This window comes from Trachypithecus francoisi, unplaced genomic scaffold, assembly GCF_009764315.1.
Source record: "Trachypithecus francoisi isolate TF-2019V2 unplaced genomic scaffold, Tfra_2.0 Contig01705, whole genome shotgun sequence".
In the NCBI taxonomy this organism is placed as follows: domain Eukaryota; kingdom Metazoa; phylum Chordata; class Mammalia; order Primates; family Cercopithecidae; genus Trachypithecus; species Trachypithecus francoisi.
In genome coordinates this window covers 706,137-726,716 of record NW_022681450.1, presented here as the reverse complement: position 1 = coordinate 726,716, position 20,580 = coordinate 706,137, and the positions used below count along the sequence as shown (strand labels likewise).

Here is a 20,580-nt window from a genome sequence, read left to right as displayed (position 1 = left end):
GGCCCTGGGTGAGCACCGGCTGTATCAACGATGAGTAGGTGGGTTTCGCTGAGGAGACACGAGGTTGGAGAGGCTGGGGGGCTGCATCCCCGAGTCCTTGGCATTTGCTGGCCCTCTCCTTGGGAAACTCCACCCACAGCTCTTCTTGTGTTTCCTCAGAAAGCCCTCCCGGACCACCCCTATCTAAAGTCATTGGTTAGGCACGGTGGCTCAGGCCTATAATCCCAGCACTTTGGGAGGACAAGGTGGGTGGATCACCTGAGGTCAGGAGTTTGAGACCAGCCTGGCCAACATAGTGAAACCCCGTTTCTAGTAAAAATTAGCCAGGCAAGGTGGTGGGTGCCTATAATCCCAGCTACTCGGGAGGCTGAGGCAGGAGAATCACTTGAACCCGGGAGGCGGAGGTTGCAGTGAGCCGAGATCGCACCATTGCACTCCAGCCTGGGCAACAAGAGCGAAACTCCATCTCAAAAAAATTTAAAAATAGGTCGGGCGCGGTGGCTCAAGCCTGTAATCCCAGCACTTTGGGAGGCCTAGACGGGCGGATCACGAGGTTAGGAGATCGAGACCATCCTGGCTAACACAGTGAAACCCCGTCTCTACTAAAAATACAAAAACTAGCCGGGCAAGGTGGCGGCGCCTGTAGTCCCAGCTACTAGGGAGGCTGAGACAGGAGAATGGCGTAAACCCGGGAGGCGGAGCTTGCAGTGAGCTGAGATCCGGCCACTGCACTCCAGTCCGGGCGACAGAGCGAGACTCCGCCTCAAAAAAAAAAAAAATTTTAAAAATAAAAATGCAAAAATTAGCCAGGCCTGTTGGTGGGCACCTGTAATCCCAGCTACTCGGGAGGCTGAGGCAGGAGAACAGCTTGAATCTGGGAGGTGGAGGTTACAGTAAGCCGAGATCGTGCCATTGTACTCCAGCCTGGGAGACAGAGACAGACTCCATCTCAAAAAAATAAATAAAAATAAAAAATAAAATCACTTCTCAGGCCCTCTCAGCCACCTCCCTTGTATTCATCCGCCTGGCACTTTCCCTCCCAAGAGTGTTTCTCTTTTGTTACTGCTACCACGTGGCAGTCTTCACCTCATGATGAAAGGCAAACTGGACCCAGCACAGTGGCTCATGCCTGTAATCCCAGCACTTTGAAAGGCTGAGGCAGGAAGATTGCTTCAGCCCAGGAGTTTGAGACCAGGCCAGGCAACATAGTGAGATCCTGTCTAATGAAAAGTTTTTTAAAAAATTAGCTGGGTGTGGTGGCATGTGCCTGTGGTCCCAGCTGCTCAGGAGGCTGAGACGGGAGGATCACTTGAGCCCAAGAGGTAGATGCTGCAGTGAGTGGTGGTCACGCCACTGCACTCCAGCCTGGGCCATAAAGTGAGACCCTGTCTCAAAAAAGAAAAGGCAAGAAGAAAACTGGGCTGAACATAGTGGCTCATACCAGTACTCCCAGAACTTTGGGAGGCTGCAGGGGGAGAATCACTTGAGCCCAGGAATTTGAGACCAGCCTGGGAAACAAAGCAAAACCCGTCTCACAAAAGCAAACTGTCTGTCTTTCATCTTATGCGGAGTAAAACCCAAAGCCCTCACCGTGGCCCACAAGGCTCCCGGGCCTTCCCCACTGTCCCCTTTACTTATTTGCCCAGCCACACCCGCCTCCTGGCTGCCCTTGAGCCTCCTGGCTGCTGCCATCTCCTGGGCTATGCCCCCGTGGCTTCCTCTGCCCCAATTATTCTTCCTCCAAAGGATCTGGGCTGCTCCCTCTCTCAATTTAGGTCTTTGGTGAATGTCACATCACGGAGGCCTCTTCTGGTCACCCTCTTTAACTCGCAACTCACTCCAGAACTTTCTCTGGGCAGAAAAGAGTTAACCTGGCAGGTTCTGCCCCAGACTGCTGTCTTTAGACACGCCTGGGTGCACAGCTGGTCCTTGGCTGGGAACTTGGGTGTCAGGAGGGGTCTTATTGCTTCCTGATAGAGTGCCTCGCTGCGTCTATCTAGCCTGTTTGTGCAGGCACAGGCCTTCTTTCTGGGAGCCTGGCATTTTGGTATGTGTTGGAGAGAAGGTGCTCTTGTAGCTCTCCCCATGAAACCGAGGGCGCTGAGGCTAGGATCAGAGTGTCCCTGGCTGACATTTCACACGTCACCATGACCCACTGCTGGAGGAATCAGGTGTGGCCTCTGGAAGCGCATGCCTGGTTTCCTGAGTTCACTCCATGTACCTTTTCTTTTGTCTGACTTGGCTCCATATCCTTTGATGAGAGTAAATCAGAGCTATCAGTGCAATTGCATACTGAGTCCCGAGTCCTAGAGAACCATCAAACCTGGGGTGCTCTCTGATTCCCGAGTCCTAGAGAACCATCAAACCTGGGGTGCTCTGATTCCCGAGTCCTAGAGAACCATCAAACCTGGGGTGCTCTGATTCCCGAGTCCTAGAGAACCATCAAACCTGGGGTGCTGATTCCCGAGTCCTAGAGAACCATCAAACCTGGGGGTGGTCTCAGGGACCCCCGGCACACTGTCCTTCTCAACTCTTTTCTCCTCCTCGGCACTCACCACCATTGGGCATCCCATTAATATTTTACCTGTTTACCTTATCATCTTGCCCACACCCCAGGTTCCACCCCAACCCTGATCTGTGCAGTATTCCCAGCTCCACCCATAGAGACCCACAGAAGATGCTGGGGTAGTATTTCCTGAATGACACCCGTAACAGCTTTATTTTCAAAGGCGGGATCCCTCCCCGGGCTTGCGATGGGGTGGCACTGTGGGCCCGAGCAGCAGAGCTGTGCAGGACAGGAGTAGGCAGGGGCGGGGCAGCTGGCCCGGGAGGCTGGCAGGTCCCAGAAGACACCTCACACGGGTTCCATCTGCAGCTCCTCCCCGTCCACAGCCTCAATCTGGTGGAAGGCAGCATGGGAGCCGATGACCACCAGGGTGGCTCCTGCAGGAAAGCCGGCAGCTCAGGGCCATGCTCCTGTACCTGGACCCCACCATCCAACCCAGCTGCTCAGACCCTGTACTCACCCAGCACCCAGAAGACGGCCGAGCCCGCACCAGCCAGCCAGAAGAAGGGGAAGGAGATGCCTCCAGCCAGAGCGTACTGATGTGCTGGGCTCACCTCTCGGCCTGGAAGCAGATGGCATTGGAGCGCTGTTCCAACCCTTCATGCACTCTCCCAGAGTAACCCCTGCTGCCCCCCAACAATCCGTATAAGCTCCAGGTCCTCGGAATCGAATCCAAACTCCTCATGCCAAGGTCCTCCAGGTCCTGGGGTCACCCTGTTCCCCTGGTGTCCTCACTGCCCTCCAGAACACAGCACACCATCCTCGCCTGCCTCAGCCCCACCCTCTGCCCTCTGCCCCACATCCTCCAGGAAGTTCCTGGGATCCCGGCTTCCTGCTCCCTAGACTAAGGCTCTCCTGCTGCAACCCTCACGCAGACCAGGGGTCTCAAACTGGTGGCCCAAGGGCCAAATCTGACCTGTGGATGTGTTTTTTGCGATGTTTTACAAGGATGTGATTTGTGGCTGGCAAAGTGAATGATTTCACATAAAAATACCAACTTCAGGCTTCTCATAGACGTCTCAGGGATGGACCTGAGACGTCTCAGGATGGACAGGCGTGCACCACTATGCCCAGGGATGGGGTCTGCATGCTCTGGTGCCTGTGCTTCAGGCGCTGCCTCCCCCCAAGCCCATCATGCACATAACTTGCAGGCCCCTGGAGAGCCTGGCCTTCAGGTCTACCTAACTGTCCAATCCCAACTCCCTGACCCCACACCAAAACTTGATTTTCCCCTGGGGGGAATTTCCCCTGGCACTTTGTTTTCCCAGTGGTCCTTGGTACTAGTCTGGGAACCACATGAAACATAATCCTCAGCTTCCCCAAGTTCCAAGTTCTTTCTGGTCACATCCCAGAAAGCAGGAAAAGAAACGGGAACAGATCTAGGCCAGTGTAAGGTCGCCACCTGGTGTCCAGTGTGGGCACCTGCAGCTGATGCTTGCCGCAGAAAGCGGCAAGGGGAGGAGAGAGAGGGGAGGAGTCATGTGGTTTGAACAGCAGCCATGTCATGTGGTTCAAACAGTGGTTTGAACAGGAGCCTAGGTTTGAGGAATAGCAATTTGAGGGGGCTGAGACTCGATGGGAGCATCGGTTGTGACTGAGATTTTTAAGGGATCAGGTTTGGGGGATCTAGTGTACATCTAGGCTTGGGCGGACTTGGGTTTTGAAGGACTTGGATTTGGGGTCTGAGGTTTGCATTCCAAAAGACCAAGATTCGAGGGACCAAGGATTCATCTGGGCAGGGGGTTTCTCACCAAAAAGCACAAGCTTGGACTGCAAGGTGCGCAGATAGAGAATGTAACAGGCGCCGAAAAAGACAGCCAGAGCCACCAGCAACATAGGGGACGTCACCCTGGAGGAGGAGTGCAGGGAGGCAGCGGTTAGGCAGCTGGGGCTGGCCAGCCAGGGAGCCCTGGCCTTCTCCACCGGCGGGAGGCAAGCTACATTCTGGAGACCAGGGAGGGCCAGGTGACATTTGGTCACACTGCATCCTGGCCAGGGTGATGGTGGGGTAGGGACCTGGCCCTTTGGTGACAAGGTAGGTCTAGCAGAACCAATCCTTGGGGGCGGGGCCGGCCTGGGCGGTGAGAGGAGGGGCCTGGGCGGTGAGGGGAGGGGCCTGGGCGGTAGGAGCGGGGCCTGGGCGGTGAGAGGAGGGGTCCAGCCGGTGGGGGCTAGTGCGGGTGCAGGGCCTGGGATTCACTCACACGCAGTACAGGATGAGGCCCAGGAACACGAACACATAGTTGCTCTGGTAGTACTCCACGTTGCGTACGAGGCGCTGGCACAGCTCGCCCAGGTTGCGGGGCCGTGAGAAGCGCTGCTGGTCCACGAAGGTGCCCCAGGGCCGGATAGTCGCGCGGCGCCGCTCCAGCCACTCCCGGCCTGCACCGGAGGGAATCAGCTTCGGCAGCAGGGTCCTGCGGGGGGTGGGGCCGGGTCAGTGGTGGACCGGGATGGAGCCCCAGACCCCCGCAAAAGAAGGGGTTTAAGGGGGCCTGGACTCCTTCCCGGGACGCCAGATTACTAGACCGCAGGCGGGGAGGGGGCTAGGGCCCCAGACCCCAGGGTCCCATTAGAGGAGACCCGGGCCAGCACTTGTGCGTCTCGGGGCTGGGACTCCGGGCACTCGAGGGAGGTGGGGGCCGGGGTCCCGGACTCCCGGGCCTTGGGTCCGAGGGCCTAGAGCCGGCTCGCTCACGTGGCGCTCAGCCCTTCCGCCTCGGCATCTTTCTGCTGGTCCTTCTGGGATGCCATGTCTGCGTCGTGAGGGGTAGAGCTGCTGTAACCAGCCCGGTACCCTGCAGACCCCGCCGGCCCCGCCCGAGGCCGGCCCCACCCAGCGGAGTCGACGTGGCGCCGCTTGGGAGCAGCTGGGGACGGTAGTTCTGCCGCCGATCATTGTGGGAGTTGTAGTCCTGACGGTGGCTGGGAGGGTGGGCGCCATGATGGCGGTCTGACTCGCAAGACACCTTGGGAGATACAATCCCAGAAAGTGACGGCGCGCGCCTCTGGGCATTGTGGGAGCTGTAGTTTCAGGAGGGTGCAGGTGCGCTGTTAGGAGCGAGGGCGTTATGGGCGCTCTAATGGCAGAAGAGGGTGTTGTGTACTCTCCCAGGGAGGGCACAATGGGGACCGTGCAGAGCTGTCGTTCTGACTCTAGAGGGCATAAAAAAAAACAACTGGAGGGCTTGCTGAAACAGATTCCTGGGCCCCAGCCCAGATGTTCTCATTCAGCAAGTCTGGGGTGGAGCCCATAATTTGCATTTCTGAGTTCCCAGGTGATGCTGATGCCGCTGGTCCATGGACCACATTTTGAATAGAAAGATTTAGAGAGTTTGTGGGAATTGATTCCTTCCTCAAGAGATTGAGGCTAGTGAGTGGGCCATGGTTGCTGGAGGGGTATCTGAGGTTGCCCCCTGCCCCACTTTGTGGAGTCCCAAAGATGAATGAGTTGGGACTAGCGACACCTCCGCACCCCCTACCCCCAAATACACATACCTTTGGACAGGAGGGAGTGAAGTTGGGAAAGAGAAAAGGTTGGGAAGTTTTGTGGGTTTTTTTGAGATGGAGTCTCACTCTTGTTGCCCAGGCTGGAGTGCAATGGCGCAATCTCGGCTCACTGCAACCTCTGCCTCCTGAATTCAAGCGATTCTCCTGCCTCAGCCTCCAAAGTAGCTGGGATTACAGGCGTGCACCACTATGCCCAGCTAATTTTTTGTATTTTTAGTAAAGACGGGGTTTCACCATGTTGGCTAGGTTGGTCTCGAACTCCTGACCTTGGGATTCGTCCACCTCAGCCTCCCAAAGTGCTGGGATTACAGGCGTGAGCCACTGTGCCTGGCCCCAAGTGACTCTTTTAGGCCCAGGTCTTGTCTTCCAAGATCTACAGCACTTTAGGGTTTGTGCTTTGAAGCCTGCTGGAAGGCGTTCCCAGAAGGTGTGGGGAAGATGGCCCTGTCCAAGGGGCTGGTGGCGCAATAGGCAGGGAAGCCCTTTGCAAGGGCCCCACTCTTTGGGAAGGGCCCCACACTGAAGATGGAAGAGTTACACTTTGAAGATCAGATTGGCTAGTTACTATTTATTTCCTCTTTGTCATCCCCAGGCTTTTAGTGGAATTGGGGTTTCTTTTTCTTTTTTGAGATGGAGTTTCGCTCTGTTGTTCCAGCTGGAGTGCAGTGGCACAATGTCTGCTCATTGCAACCTCCACCTCCTGGGTTCAAGCGATTCTCCTGCCTCAGCCTCCTAAGTAGCTGGGATTACAGGTGCGTGCCACCATGCCTGGCTAATTTTTGTATTTTTAGTAGAGACGGGGTTTCACCATGTTGGTCAGGCTGGTCTTGAACTCCGACCTCGTGATTCGCCCACCTAAGCCTCAGCCTCCCAAAGTGCTGGGATTACAGGCGTGAGCCATCACACCTGGCCTGGAATCAGGTTTTCTAACTAGGGTTCAAACTTGAAAATCCTAGTCCTTTGACTGCAGGGCCGGGTGTGGTGTCTCACACCTGTAATCCCAGCACTTATGGGAGGCCCAGGCGGGCAGATCACTTGAGGTCAGGAGTTCAAGACCAGCCTGGCCAACATGGCGAAAGCCCATCTCCACTAAAAAAAATACACATGCCTATAATCCCAGCTACTTGGGAGGCTGAGGCAGGAGAATCGTTTGAACCCAGGAGGCGGAGGTTGCAGTGAGCCAAGAGCGTGCCACTGCACTTCAGCCTGGGCGACAGAGCGAGACCCTATCTCAAAACGAAATGCCAAACGAGGAGTGCAATTGCACGATTAACCCCGAGCAGGAATGGGGGAGCCGCATCTGAATTCAAAGGGCCAGAGCAGCAGAGGTAGCCCTTGGAAGAACCTCCATGGAAAGACAGAGCTTGGGGAATAGAATTGGGACATAGCTCCAGCTGCCTCTTCCATGGCTGGCTGTGGGATATCCAGGATTAACTTTTGTTATGAGAGCTATTGGGTTTCCTTATAGGAACTGAATGAAAGCAATTTCATTCCAAAACCCACTGGTCTTTGTTCTGAGCAGAGAACACAGCGGCAGAGGCCTGGAGGTGTCGAACAGTGTGGGCCATGGCAGGAGACGGGGTGGGGGACAGTGGAGTCTGAGGGGCAAGAACATTGCAGGAGGGGCCCTAGGAGTGGGAGGGTGGGGGGGGACTTTGAATAAAGGAATTTCAGGAGATGGGGCCTGGACACAGGGGCAATGTGGGAGAGGAGGGCCTGAGGCAGATACATCATGAGAGATGGTGAGAGATGGGGTCCCTGAGAGAAGGTGCCTTTGGCAGATGGGCCCTGAATTAGGGGAGTAGGCGGGTGGTGTGCTGGGAGACGAGGGAGTGCCCAAGAAGATTGTGAGTTCCAGGCCAGGTGTGGTGGCTCACGCCTGTAATCCCAGCACTTTGGGAGGCCAAGGTGGGCGGATCACTTAAGGTCAGGAGTTCGAGAGCAGCCTGCCCAACATGGTGAAACCCCATCTTTACTAAACATACAAAAAAAGAAAAAAAATTAACTGGACATGATGGTGCACTCCTGTAATCCCAGCTACTCGGAAGGCTGAGTCAGGAGAGTCACTTGAACCCAGGAGGCAGAGGTTGCAGTGAGCTGTGACTGTGCCACTGTACTCCAGCCTGGGTGACAGAATGAGACCCTGTCTCAAAAAAAAAAAAAAAAAGATGGGTCTCTCCAGCCTGAGGCCTCCTCCCTGCCTCCTGGGATCCCCAAGGAGGATCCCATCCCACGTCTGCTTCCCTCCCTTTCCCCTGTTCTGATTCCACAATCCCATCGCCTGGCGAATTCAAGCTGCTCTGACTTTTGTGGAGTTGAAAACTCCGTGATTAGATGGCTCTGAGATTCCGTGACTTTCAAGCCAGTGCCAGGCTAAGTTCCTGAGGTTTTGCTGGGAGAGCAGGAAGACCTTAGTGCATTCAGCCAGAAACCTGGGGTCACTGTCCCTGCTGTGTGACCTCAAGGAAGGCCCTCCCCTCTCTGGGCCTCAGTCTCTTCCCCTGCACCAGATAGATAAAGCAGTATTTGTGGGTTTCCTAGGAGAGGTCTGGGCTCATGTAGCCCCTACCAGGATCAGACTGTACGCTGGGGTCACGAGAGGTGTCCAGCGCACATGGCCGCTGCTCTCCAACTGCCTTTCCCCCTCAGATTCGGGAGCTTCTCCCTCAGCCATTGTCTTGTGCGGTGGGTGTGTACATGCACTTGCACACTCACCCACTCACACTTGCGCTCAGCATCCTGGCCACCCAGACACTGGCATTGGAAGGCAGGTAGGCCCAGGGCCAGCACCAGCCCCTCCTCTGACTTGCCTCCCTGGGCTGTGTTAGGAAGACTGCCTCGAGAGAAATGGATTCACTGCCCCATCAAGGTGGCGAAAATGAAAATGAAAAGGACTGACAATTCCCAGTGGAGAGGGGATATGGAGCAGCTGCTGCTTCCTTACGCTGTTGGACACAGAATGGCACTCGAACTTTGGAAAAGGTCTGGCAGCATCCATGAAACCTAAACATAGTCTATCCCATGAACCAGCGATTCCACTACCAGGCACGTGCGTACCCAACAGAGTACACATCTGTCATTAAAAGACACAACTAGGCCGGGCGCGGTGGCTCAAGCCTGTAATCCCAGCACTTTGGGAGGCCGAGGCGGGCGGATCACGAGGTCAGGAGATCGAGACCATCCTGGCTAACACGGTGAAACCCCGTCTCTACTAAAAATACAAAAACTAGCCGGGCGAGGTGGCGGGCGCCTGTAGTCCCAGCTACTCGGGAGGCTGAGGCAGGAGAATGGCGTAAACCCAGGAGGCGGAGCTTGCAGTGAGCTGAGATCCGGCCACTGCACTCCAGTCCGGGCGACAGAGCGAGACTCCGCCTCAAAAAAAAAAAAAAAAAAAAAAAAAAAAAAAATAAAATAAAAGACACAACTAGAGGGCTGGGCGCGGTGGCTCACGCCTGTAATCCCAGCACTTTGGGAGGCCGAGGTGGGCAGATCATGAGGTCAGGAGTTCGAAACCAGCCTGACCAACGTGGTGAAACCCCATCTCTACTAAAAATATAAAAATTAGCTGGGTGTGATGGTGCATGCCTATAGTCCCAGCTACTCGGGAGGCTGAGGCAGGGGAATCACTTGAATCTGGGAGGCAGAGATTTCAGTGAGCCAAGATCGTGCCACTGTACTCCAGCCTGGCGACAGAGTGAGATTCTGTTTCACAAAAAAAAAGACACAACTAGAGGGCTGGACGCGGTGGCTCGTGCCTGTGATCTCAGCACTTTAGGAAGCTGAGGTGGGTGGATCACTTTTTTTTTTTTGAGACAGAGTTTCATTCTTGCCCAGGCTGGAGTGCAATGGCGCGATCTCAGCTCGCTGGAACCTCCACTTTCCGGGTTCAAGCAATTCTTCTGACCCAGCCTCCCAAGTAGCTGGGATTACAGGCATGCACCACCACGCTTGGCTAATTTTGTATTTTTAGTAGAGACAGGGTTTCTCCATATTGGTCAGGCTGGTCTCGAACTCCCGACCTCAGGTGATCGGCCTGCCTCAGCCTCCCAAAGTGCTGTGATTACAGGCATGAACCACCGCACCCAGCTGTTTTGTTTTTTTCTTTTTAGATGGGGTCTCACTCTGTCACCCAGGCTGAAGTGCAGGGGCGTGACCTCAGCTCGCTGCAACCTCCACCTCCCAGGTTCCAGTGATTCTCCTGCTTCAGCCTCCTGAGTAGCTGGGATTACAGGTGCCTGCCACCACACCCGGCTAGTTTTTGTATTTTTAGTAGAGATGGTTTCACCATGTTGGTGGGTGGATCACTTGAGGTCAGGAGTTTGAGACGAGCCTGGCCAACACAGCAAAACCCAGTCTCTACTAAAAATACAAAAACTAGCCGGGCGTGGTGGCAGGCACCTGTAGTCCCAGCTACTTGGGAAGCTGAGGCAGGAGAATTGCTTGAACCTGGGAGGTGAAGGTTGCAGTGAGCTGAGATGGTGCCACTGCACTCCAGCCTGGGCGGCAAAGCAAGACTCCGTTTCAAAACAAAAAACAAAATAAAACAAAAAACCGACATGACTAGAATGTTCCTGTCCCTAGCAGCACCAATTGTAATAGCCCCAAACTGGAAACCCCAAAGTCCCTCAACAGGAGACTAGACAAGTTGTGTTATAGTGCCACAGTGGAATGATAAGGAAGGGGCCACAGATACAGGTGACAATATGGATGACTCCTATAGACATAATGCTGAGAACAAGGAGCCAGATACAGAGATGACATGCTGTAAGGTTTCATTTGTATGAAGCTCAAGAACAGGCACAACTGATGTGTGGTGACAGAAACCAGATCAGTTCTTGCCTCTGGAGGGGAGGCGACTAGAGGGGCTCCAGTGAACTTTCTGCGTGGAGGAAAGGTTCTATGCCTTGATCTAGGTGGTAGCTTTGCAGATGCAACTTTTTTTTTTTTTTTTTTTTCTCTGAGAGAGTCTCACTCAACCTCTGCCTCCTGGGTTCAAGCAATTCACCTGCCTCAGCCTCCCGAGTAGCTGGGATTACAGGCATGCGCCACCATGCCCAGCAAATTTTTTTTTTTTTTTTTTGAGATGGAGTCTCGCTTTGTCACCCAGGCTGGAGTGCAGTAGTGCGATCTCGGCTCACTGCAAGCTCCGCCTCTCAGGTTCACGCTATTCTCCTGCCTCAGCCTCCCAAGTAACTGGGATTATAGGTGAGTGCCACCACGCCCGGCTATTTTTTTTTGTATTTGTAGTAGAGACGGGGTTTCACCATGTTGGCCAGGCTGGTCTCGTACTCCTGACCTCAAGTGACCTGCCCGCCTGGGCCTCCCAAAGGGCCGAGATTACAGGCGGGAGCCACGGCACCTGGCCTGCAGATGCAACTTTTAAAATCATTGAGCTGTAGCCTTAAGATGTGTGCACTTCACTGTATGAAAGTTTATCTCAACAAAATGAGAGAACAGCGTAGTTACCTAAAACTTTGGACAGCTTTGGTTCAAATCCCAGATTTGTCTCTTCTTAGCTGTGTGCAAATCACTTCTCCTCTCTGTGCATATTTAATGTGCACCTTGTGCAGAGTGCTTAGAAGTGGGCAGAGCACATAGCGGGCACTCAGTGAATCACTGTCATCACCATCATCATCAGCATTGTGTCCCCTGGGTCCTACTCCTATAGGAGAGGCTCCCAGTCACCATCCCACGTCTGCTTCCCTCCCTTTCCCCTGTTCTGATTCCACAATCCCATCGCCTGGCGAATTCAAGCTGTTCTGACTTTCGTGGAGTTGAAAACTCCGTGATTAGATGGCTCTGAGATTCCGTGACTTTCAAGCCAATGCCAGGCTAAGTTCCTGAGGTTTTGAGAATCGCCTGGCAATGCGCCCCAGCAGAGGGGACGCCATCCCTGCCATCCCGGCCGCAGTCCCTCTCCAGAAAGCAGGCATGACACACACACTGCTTCTCTCTCCCCACTGATATATTTGATAATTGTCCAGAACCAGAGACAGTATCAGCCGAGGGGCTGAAAGGGAGTAAAAAAGAGCCCAGGGAGGTGGCTGGGGCCGGAGGAATGGATAGAGGGGTGAGGAAAGGGAGAGAAACTGACACAGAAAGAGAGGAGAGAGGCGGGGGGCAGGGGAGAGAAGCCAGCCAGAGTGGGAGTGTCAGAAGATAGTGGAGGGGGTGGGGGCCAAGGTGGGGCCATGGGGAGAGAGGGCTCCTCCCCGCAGAATACAAAATGGGGGGGACTGGCAGGGGCGGTCCTAGGCCTGGAGGACAGGGAAGAGACGGGCGATGTGGTGGGGCTGAGGTCAGTAGTAGGTTTCCTTCTCCACCCAACCTGGAGAGACAAAGAAGGAAAGAAAAAGACAGAGTAAGAGATGGAGAGAGACAGGCAAAGCGAGCCACCCAGCAGAGAGAGGGACAGAGAGGGAGAGAGACAAGGAAACCACACAGACAGAGACCCGTGAGAAGACAGAGTGGAGGCCCAGAGAGGTGGGAAGAGAGAGAAGAGTGGGAACTGGGCGGCAGAGCCATCCAGCAGGGTGAGGGGAGCCTCGGACCAGCTGCCTGAGACCCTGCTGTCCCCCGCCCTCCTTGGCCGCCTTGCTGAGCCCCCTCACCCCCTGGGTTCCTGCGCAGGATGAGCTTGCGGATTTCATCGTAGACGAAGATGAGGAAACTGTAGGGGAAGGCACAGAACCACCAGCTGGGCCTGCGGAGGGGAGAGCAGGAGGGCTTGAGTGCGGGGCCCTAACGAGAGGCAGAGCTTCAGGCGACAGGAGGGGATGTGGCAGGGATGCGGTGGGGCAGTCTCCTTGGACCCTTTGTGCTCACAGGTAGAGGGTGCCCTGGGTACGGCTGGGGCCTGGGGTCTGCGGAGTAACCCATGGTAGGAGCAGCCCATGGGGGAGACTTGGTGGCATCAGAATGGGGACTGCAGTGGGGACACCAGGGGAGGTGGGGCCTGAGGTTCAGGCTGAGTCTAAGGGAAGGCTCCGTGGCAGGCACTGGTGTGGGCAGGGCTGGGGGCAGCGGGGCACTCACTTGAGAGGGTACATGCGCAGGGCCACATCCATGCCGGGGCAGTAGGACAGGAAGGCAGCCAGGGCTGTCTCCTCAAACAGCCCAAAGATCAGGATCTTGTTCCTGGAGGCACAGAAGGGCAGAGCTGGACCCAGAGAGCACCCACCCTGTACCTGCCACCCCGCAGAGACAGGGAGAGGCACAGTGCAGACACCCAGAGACAGCAGCACAGACACAGAGACAGAGGCAGAGACACAGGAAGAGAGACAGAGATGGGGAGACATGCCCCGACAGAGAGAAAGATAGAAACAGAGCAATGGTGACACAGAAAGAGACAGAAAGGCAGGGACACAGAGACAGATGCAGAGACAGGGACAGACACAGAGACAGACACAAAGGTGGACAGACACAGAGATAGGGACAGACACAGACAGGGACAGACACAAAGACAGGGACAGACACAGAGAAGCACTGGTATAAAAAGAAAAGGACAGGAGCACCTCCACCACACACAGAGGCTGAGAGAGAATCAAGGACACACAGGACCCCTTGAGAGAAAATCAGTGCAGTGGCAAAACCCAAAACGGGCTGGGCATGGTGGCTCACACTTGTAATCCTAACACTCTGGGAGACTGAGGTGGGTAGATTGCCTGAGCTCAGGAGTTTGAGACCAGCCTGGGCAACATGGCAAAACTCTACTAAACATACAAAACATTAGCTGAGCCTGGTGGTGCACACCTGTAATCCCAGCTACTTGGGAGGCTGAGGCACGAGAATTGTTTGAACCCGGGAGGTGGAGGTTGCAGTGAGCTGAGATCGTGCCACTGCACTCCAGCCTGGGCAACAGAGCAAGATTCTGTCTCTAAATAAATAAACAAACAAACAAACAAATAAATAAAAATTAGCCATATATGATGGTGCACACCTGTAGTCTCAGCTACTCAGGAGCCTGAGGTGGGAGGCTCACTTGAGCCCAGGAGGTCGAGGCTCCAGTGAGCTATGTATGATTGCACCACTGAACTCCAGTCTGGGTGACAGAATGAGACCCTGCCTCAACAAAACAACAAAAAACCAAAGCAAGGACACAAGAGGAAGTACACAGACAGACAGACAGGCACTCGGACAGGACGGATGGCTGTACAGCTGCCGTGTGTCCCCAGCCCTCACTTCATGCCCTGCTGGAAGACCGAGTTCCTCCGGGTCTTGCAGATGATCAGATCGGCCCACTGGACAACTACGATGCTCACAAAGAAGGCCGTGTGGCAGGTGAACTCCACCACCTTCCTCTGCTCGTATGTCTGCAGGAGTGGTGACCGGGGCATGGGACGTCAGTTGGTGGCACTGCAGCCCTAGCCGCCACCCTGACGTTCCGGTGCTCTTTGCCCCACCCCATCCTGCATGGGGTCCCCAGGGCCTCAGGTGTGTCTTCCTTCTGTGGGCTCATAGTCCCGAGGGAGGAGGCAGGAGATGTATAAGAAAGGAGAAAGGTTAATGGTGACCTCACCATCCACCAGGGGCCAGGAGGATGAGGACCCTGTGGTCCTCCCAAGGATAGACAGCAGCTGGACTTTGAAGGGACAGACAGAGGCAGGGAAGAAGGCCCAGCAGGGCAGAGAGCTCAGGCAGTGGGAGACAAGGCTCCAGATGGGCTGGGCAGGGGCATCCAGGAAGCCCCAAGTGCCCAGCAAAGGCCTTGACACTGCCATGGGGGACTGAGGAGCCATTGTAGGAAGTGGCCGTGCATGGCTGGGACAGCTCGCCCCGGGGATCTTATGGTGGGCAGGAACACAGCACCCTGCCCCACTCACCCACTGCTGCCCGTAACTGTCCTCCAGGTCGTTGACAGTGCGGTCATCCCAGTTTAGCCGGATGCCCACCAGGTTGCCAGGCAAGAAGCCATTTTCTGCCAGGATCACAAAGTAAGAGAAGAAACCACCGAGAGCCTGGATCATTCCTGGAAGGAGAGAGGAAGCAGAGGAGAGGCTCAGGTTGGGGCTGGCAGGCAGCCCAGGGCACCTCAGAGGGCCCAGAAGCCCCCTTGGAGAGGGAAGTGTGCCCCTCTGGCCGTTATCTGGACACCGGTTCCCAGAGGGTGACCTGAGGTCTCACTTGGTGGTGAGGCCCTGAGATGGATGGGCCACCTGGGACAGGGGCTTTGGAGGGGGGGCTCTCCCAGAGGGATAACCCGGAGCCCCTCTCCCACCCAACCCAGGTCACCTAAACATCATGAATTCTTGGGGGATCCCCAGCTTGAGCTCCCAACACAGGAATGACCTCCCTGGGCCTAGGACCACCGCCATGAAGCCTCTGCTTGCTGGGACAGCCCCCAAGTGTGGCTGCTTCACACACCTCTGGGGCTCTGCACACATCAGCAGCAGAGAGGAGGAGGTGGAGAAGGATGGGGTGCAGACCCCGCCCTCAGATAGCTCACTGGCTGGTCCTGTCCACGTCTGCTCCCCTGAGTCAACACCAGGGTCCCAAGCACCCACGGTGGGCCAGGCACTGCTCTAGGCCTGGCATTGGGCCATAAGGAGATGGAGTCCCCGGTGCCTCACCGATCTGCCCATAGGCCATGCTGATGAGTCTCTCATTGACCAACTTGTCCGTCCGCGGGTTCCTGGGCTGTCTCTTCATGATGTCGCTTTCAGCAGCCTCGTATGCCAGTGAGATGGCAGGGACCTGGGTGGAAGAGGCCAGGTGAGCCGGGAAGGGGAGGACTCCACCCTCCTGGGCCCCAAGGGTGGCCGCCAGGGCTCACCATGTCGGTGCCCAGGTCGATGCAGAGGATGGTGATGGTACCCAGGGGCAGCGGGATGTTGGCCATGATGAACAGCAGGAAGGGCGTGATCTCTGGGATGTTGCTGGTCAGGGTGTAGGCGATGGACTTCTTCAGGTTGTCAAAGATCAGGCGGCCTGTGGCACAGGAGGGCTCAGAGCAGGCACCCATCCAGGGAGCTCCACTCCCTCTGTCCCTCCTCCGCCCCATCCAGCGTCCTTTTCTACCTCCTAGCCCACCCACCATTTTTTTCTTTTTGGGACAGGGTCTCACTCTGTTGCCCAGGCTGTGGGGCAGTGGCATGATGAGGGCTCACTGCAACCTCGACTCCCAGGCTCAAGTGATCCTCCCACCTCAGCCTCCCGAGTAGCTGAGACCACAGGCATGTGCCACCACGTCCAGCCAATTTTTGTATTTTAGTAGAGACAGGGTCTCACCACTTTGCCTAGGCTTGTCTCTAATTTCTGGGCCGTGATTCCACCTTGGCCTCCCAAAGTGCTGGGATTACAGGCATGAATCTCCACACCCGGCCTCTCACCCACCCACCTTTCCACATAAACATCCAACCACATCACCTTTGTCGAAACATTCTGGAAATAACCACTCTGGAAGATGGTTTGGGAGTTTCTATCAAACAACCCCCACCCCACTGACCCAGTAATCTGACTCTTAGGTTTTATACCCGAGAGAGAGGAGGACTGTTTATGCCCAGCAAAAAGCAAGTACAAGAATGTTCATCATAGCACCACTCATCACAGTCAAAAGCCAGAGTCAACCTCATGTCCATCAACAGGTGAGGGATGAATAAACCACTGTTGCACTCTAGCCTGGGCAACAGAGTGAGACCTTTCTCTAAATAAATGAACAAGTAAAAAGATTAGCCCATAAACAATGAGGTCAATCATTAAGAAAGAACAGGCCGCACAAGGTGGCTCACGCCTGTAATCCCAGCACTTTGGGAGGCTGAGGCAGGTGGATCATGAGGTCAGGAGATCAAGACCATCCTGGCCAACATGGTGAAACCCCATCTCTACTAAAACACAAAAAAATGAGCTGGGCATGGTGGCGTGCGCCTGTAGTTCCAGCTACATGGGAGGCTGAGGCAGAAGAATTGCTTGAAGCTGGGAGGCGGAGGTTGCAGTGAGCTGAGATCACACCATTGCACTCCAGCCTGGCAACAGAGCAAGACTTTGTCAAAAAAAAAAAGAGAGAGAGAGAGAAAGGAAAGAAGGAGGGAAGGAAGGGAGGGAGGGAAGAAGAAGGAAGGAAGGAAGGAAGGGAGGGAGGGAGGGAGGGAGGGGCAGGCTGCCTGCGATGTGGCTGCTTTGATAGCTTTGATGGCTCTTGCGTAGCAATAAGGGCCTGGGCCGCTCCCACCTGATATTCTCGTTCCCTGCATTGTGCTCTTCTCCACAAACTAGTGGTTTCTCGTCCTAAAATATTTATGGATGAAATGATGACTTAAATGCACATCAGCATAATCCAGTGTGTGTTCCAGGGGGTGGGGAAGAAACAAGGTGTGCCGTGAGCTGATGGCTGCTGCAGCTGGGATGGAGGCGCAGGCAGGGGCCCACTGTGCCTTTGCTCTACTTTTGGGTATATCTGGAATGCCCTCTGATGGAAGTTATTTTGTTTGTTTGTTTGTTTGAGACAGGGTCTCAGATCTCTATCTCCCAGGCTGGAGGGCAGTGGCACCATCATGGCTCATGGCAGCCTCGACCACCCAAGCTCAAGTGATCCTCCTGCCTCAGCCCCCCGAGTCGCTGAGACTACAGGTGTGTGCCACCACGCCCTGCTAATTTTTTAAATTTTCTGTAGAGACGAGGTCTTAATTTGTTGTACAGGCAGGTCTTGAACTCTTGGGCTCAAGCAATTCTCCCACCTTGGTCTCCCAAAGTGCTGGGATTACAGGCGTGAGCCCCCGTGCCTGGCCCCTGACAGAAGTTAGACATTTCTTCCCTCCCTTCAGAGAGGCCTTCCATGTCCACCCCATCTGGGCAGGACTCTCATTATTATCTATTGCAGCGACCTGCTTTCTTCCGGGCATATATCACAATTTGTAATTATGTATCTGTTAACTTGTTTAAGGCTGTCTCTCCAGCCCCAAGAGAACAGGGATGGTGCCTGCTCTGCTCACAGCTGCCTCCCAGCTTCTAGCATGATGCACAAGATTCAGAAGGAGCGGATGGCTGTATCTGAGACAGTGTGTGTACTGTGTATGCATAAGATGCCTTGGGGAGGCCAGGCGTGGTGGCTTACACCTGTAATCCCAGCAAATTGGGAGGCCAAGGTGGGAGGATTGCTTGGCCGGGTGAGGTGGCTCACACCTGCCATCCCAGCACTTTGGGAGGCCGAGGTGTGGGGATCACTTCAGGTCAGCAGATCAAGACCAGCCTGGCTAATATGGTGAAACCCCATCTCTACTAAAAATACAAAAATTAGCTTGGTGTGGTGGCATGCACCTGTAATTCTAGCTACTCGGGAGGCTGAAGCAGGAGAATCGCTTGAACCCAGGAGGTGGAGGTTACAGTGAGCCTAGATTGGGCGCCTGTACTCCAGCCTGGGAAACAGAGCAAGACTCTGTCTCAAAAAATAAAAGACTAGCCTGGGAAACATGGTGAAACCCCATCTCTACAAAATCTTAAAAATCAGCCAGGTGTGGTGGTGCATACCTGTAGTCTCAGCTACTTAGGGGCCTGAGGCAGGAGGATCGATTAAGTCCAGGAGGTGGAGGCTGCAGTGAGCCGTGATTGTGCCACTGCACTCCATCCTGGGTGACAGATTGAGACCCTATCCCTGCCCCCACTGCCCCCAAAAAGATGTCTCCTGGGGGGATAAAAAGATGTTAACCATGGTTTCCTCTGGGACATAGGAAACAAGGGCTAAGGACATTTAATCTGTTACTCTGGGCTCAGCTTTGCTGTTTGAATTCTCTTTTACCATGAACTACTTTTTACACTAGAGACATTTCAAATAGGAGAGAGAAATTGCAAGAAAATCCACCAAGGCATGAATCGTGATTATTTCTGGATGGCGAGGTTATGGGTAATTTAATTCCAATTTTTTTCCTGAATGCCTTTTTGCATTTGTTTATAATTATCATGAATTAATCTGATGATCAGAATAAATCTGAATGTGAACCAGCCCTTCTGTGGCCTCTTCTGGGCCTGTCAGGAGGTGGTGCCTGTGGGCTCTGCAGCCCGGGCTCCCAGTGCCCCCACCTCAGCAGCAACACCAGCCTCAGACCCAGTCCCTCACACCGCCTTGCCTGTGTACCGGCTCCTCTGCCTGCGACTCCCTGGCACTAGTCTATGTGGACATCACAGCATGGCCCCCGACTTGGCTCAGCCATCCCTGTACACTCTGGGAAGCTCCCTTGACCTGCGGCCCAGGTTGGCAGAGGGGCCCCCTGAGGCCTCCCCAGGGTCCCTGACTTCCCTCTGGTTTGGCTTGAGAATTTTTTTTTTTCTTTTTTTTTTTGAGACGGAGTCTTGCTCTGTTGTTGCCCAGGCTGGAGTTCAGTGGCACGATCTCGGCACACTGCAAGCTCTGCCTCCTGGGTTCACACCATTCTCCTGCCTCAGCCTCCCGAGTAACTGGGATTACAGGCGCACGCCACCATGCCTGGCTAATTTTTTGTATTTTTAGTAGAGACGGGGTTTCACCAGGGGTGTTAGCCAGGATGTTCTCGATCTCCTGACCTTGTGATCCGCCTGCCTCAGCCTCCCAAAGTGCTGGGATTACAGGTGTGAGCCACTGCGCCCAGCCGATAATATTTTTAAAAAGTCTCCAAGTCAGCTTCACCCACCAGATGGTACCTGGGCTGGATGATGCGGGGACCCTGAAATATGTCAGCTCAGTCCTGCCCAGGGGAGCTTCTGACCCCACAGGGAAGGAAGACAGAAAAGGACAGTCTCAAGCTCCTCCAGGGCCAAGGGGGCTGTGGTCTCTGCCACACATCCCCCTGCAGCCCTGGCCAGTTCCCCTTGCTGGTCTCAGGCCTCTGGCAGTGACCCTGGTCTCCAGGGCCAGCCCTGGCCAACTCACCCTCCTCTACCCCTGTGACAATGGAGGCAAAGTTGTCGTCCAATAGGATCATGTCGGCTGCCTGCTTGGAGACATCCGAGCCAGCGATGCCCATGGCCACCCCAATGTCGGCCTTCTTCAGAGCGGGGGAGTCGTTCACACCATCCCCGGTCACAGCCACAATTGCACCCTGGAGGGAGAGAGGGTAAGGATGACACCCAGAGGCCAGGCCCCAGAGTCTCCTCCCTCAGATCCAGAAGTTCAGGTCCCCAACCTCCTCTTCCCCTCAGACCTAGGAGTTCAGGCCCGCAGACCTTCCTCCCTCAGACCGGGTCGTCCAAACCCCCAGACCCTCTTCCCTCAGACCCAGGGGTCTAGGCCACCAGCCTCCTTCTCCCTCAGACCCAGGAGTCCAGGCCCCCAGCCTCTCCTCCCTCAGACCCAAGGGTCCAAGCCCCCAGCCCCTCCTCCCTCAGATGGAAAGGTCCAAGCCCCCACCCCTTCTCCCTCAGACCCAGGAATCCAGGCCCCAAGCCCCTCCTCTTTCAGACCCAAGGGTCCAGACCTCCAGCCACCTCCTCCCTGAGACCCAGGAGTCCAGGCCGCCAGCCCCTCCTCCCTCAGACCCAGGAGTCCAGGACCCCAGCCCCTCCTCTTTCAGACCCAAGGGTCCAGGCCCCCAGCCCCT

At 55.1% G+C, this 20,580-nt stretch overlaps 2 protein-coding genes across 3 annotated transcripts in view; both read right to left on the bottom strand.

Moving 5' to 3' along the window:
- Positions 1–2,691: 2,691 nt before the first annotated feature.
- RABAC1 (Rab acceptor 1) lies at positions 2,692–5,426 on the bottom strand. The gene is made up of 5 exons (XM_033198153.1): positions 5,265–5,426; positions 4,771–4,983; positions 4,318–4,415; positions 3,027–3,128; positions 2,692–2,943 (listed from the first exon to the last, which is right to left on the bottom strand). The coding sequence occupies exons 1-5, from the start codon at positions 5,318–5,320 to the stop codon at positions 2,855–2,857; spliced, it is 558 nt and encodes a 185-aa protein (XP_033054044.1). The 5' UTR covers positions 5,321–5,426; the 3' UTR covers positions 2,692–2,854.
- Positions 5,427–12,023: 6,597 nt separating this feature from the next.
- Positions 12,024–20,580, bottom strand: part of ATP1A3 (ATPase Na+/K+ transporting subunit alpha 3) — a 28,645-nt gene continuing 20,088 nt past the window's right edge. For both annotated transcript variants that reach the window (XM_033198090.1, XM_033198084.1), the window contains exons 16-23: positions 19,914–20,082; positions 15,849–16,003; positions 15,646–15,769; positions 14,899–15,044; positions 14,258–14,388; positions 13,112–13,213; positions 12,688–12,779; positions 12,024–12,404 (exon numbers count right to left, since the gene is read on the bottom strand). In XM_033198090.1, coding sequence (XP_033053981.1) covers positions 12,376–12,404; positions 12,688–12,779; positions 13,112–13,213; positions 14,258–14,388; positions 14,899–15,044; positions 15,646–15,769; positions 15,849–16,003; positions 19,914–20,082 — 948 coding nt within the window. In that variant the 3' untranslated portion in view covers positions 12,024–12,375. The remainder of the gene's footprint in view (positions 12,405–12,687; positions 12,780–13,111; positions 13,214–14,257; positions 14,389–14,898; positions 15,045–15,645; positions 15,770–15,848; positions 16,004–19,913; positions 20,083–20,580) is intronic.

Excerpts from the sequence above, each read along its gene's own strand:
- RABAC1 (XM_033198153.1), bottom strand. The coding sequence starts at position 5,320 with ATGGCATCCCAGAAGGACCAGCAGAAAGATGCCGAGGCGGAAGGGCTG. Across the intron at positions 3,129-4,317 it reads GTCCAAGCTTGTGCTTTTTG|GCCGAGAGGTGAGCCCAGCA; the intron begins GTGAGAAACCCC and ends ATCTGCTTCCAG. Across the intron at positions 2,944-3,026 it reads GGCCGTCTTCTGGGTGCTGG|GAGCCACCCTGGTGGTCATC; the intron begins GTGAGTACAGGG and ends GCTTTCCTGCAG.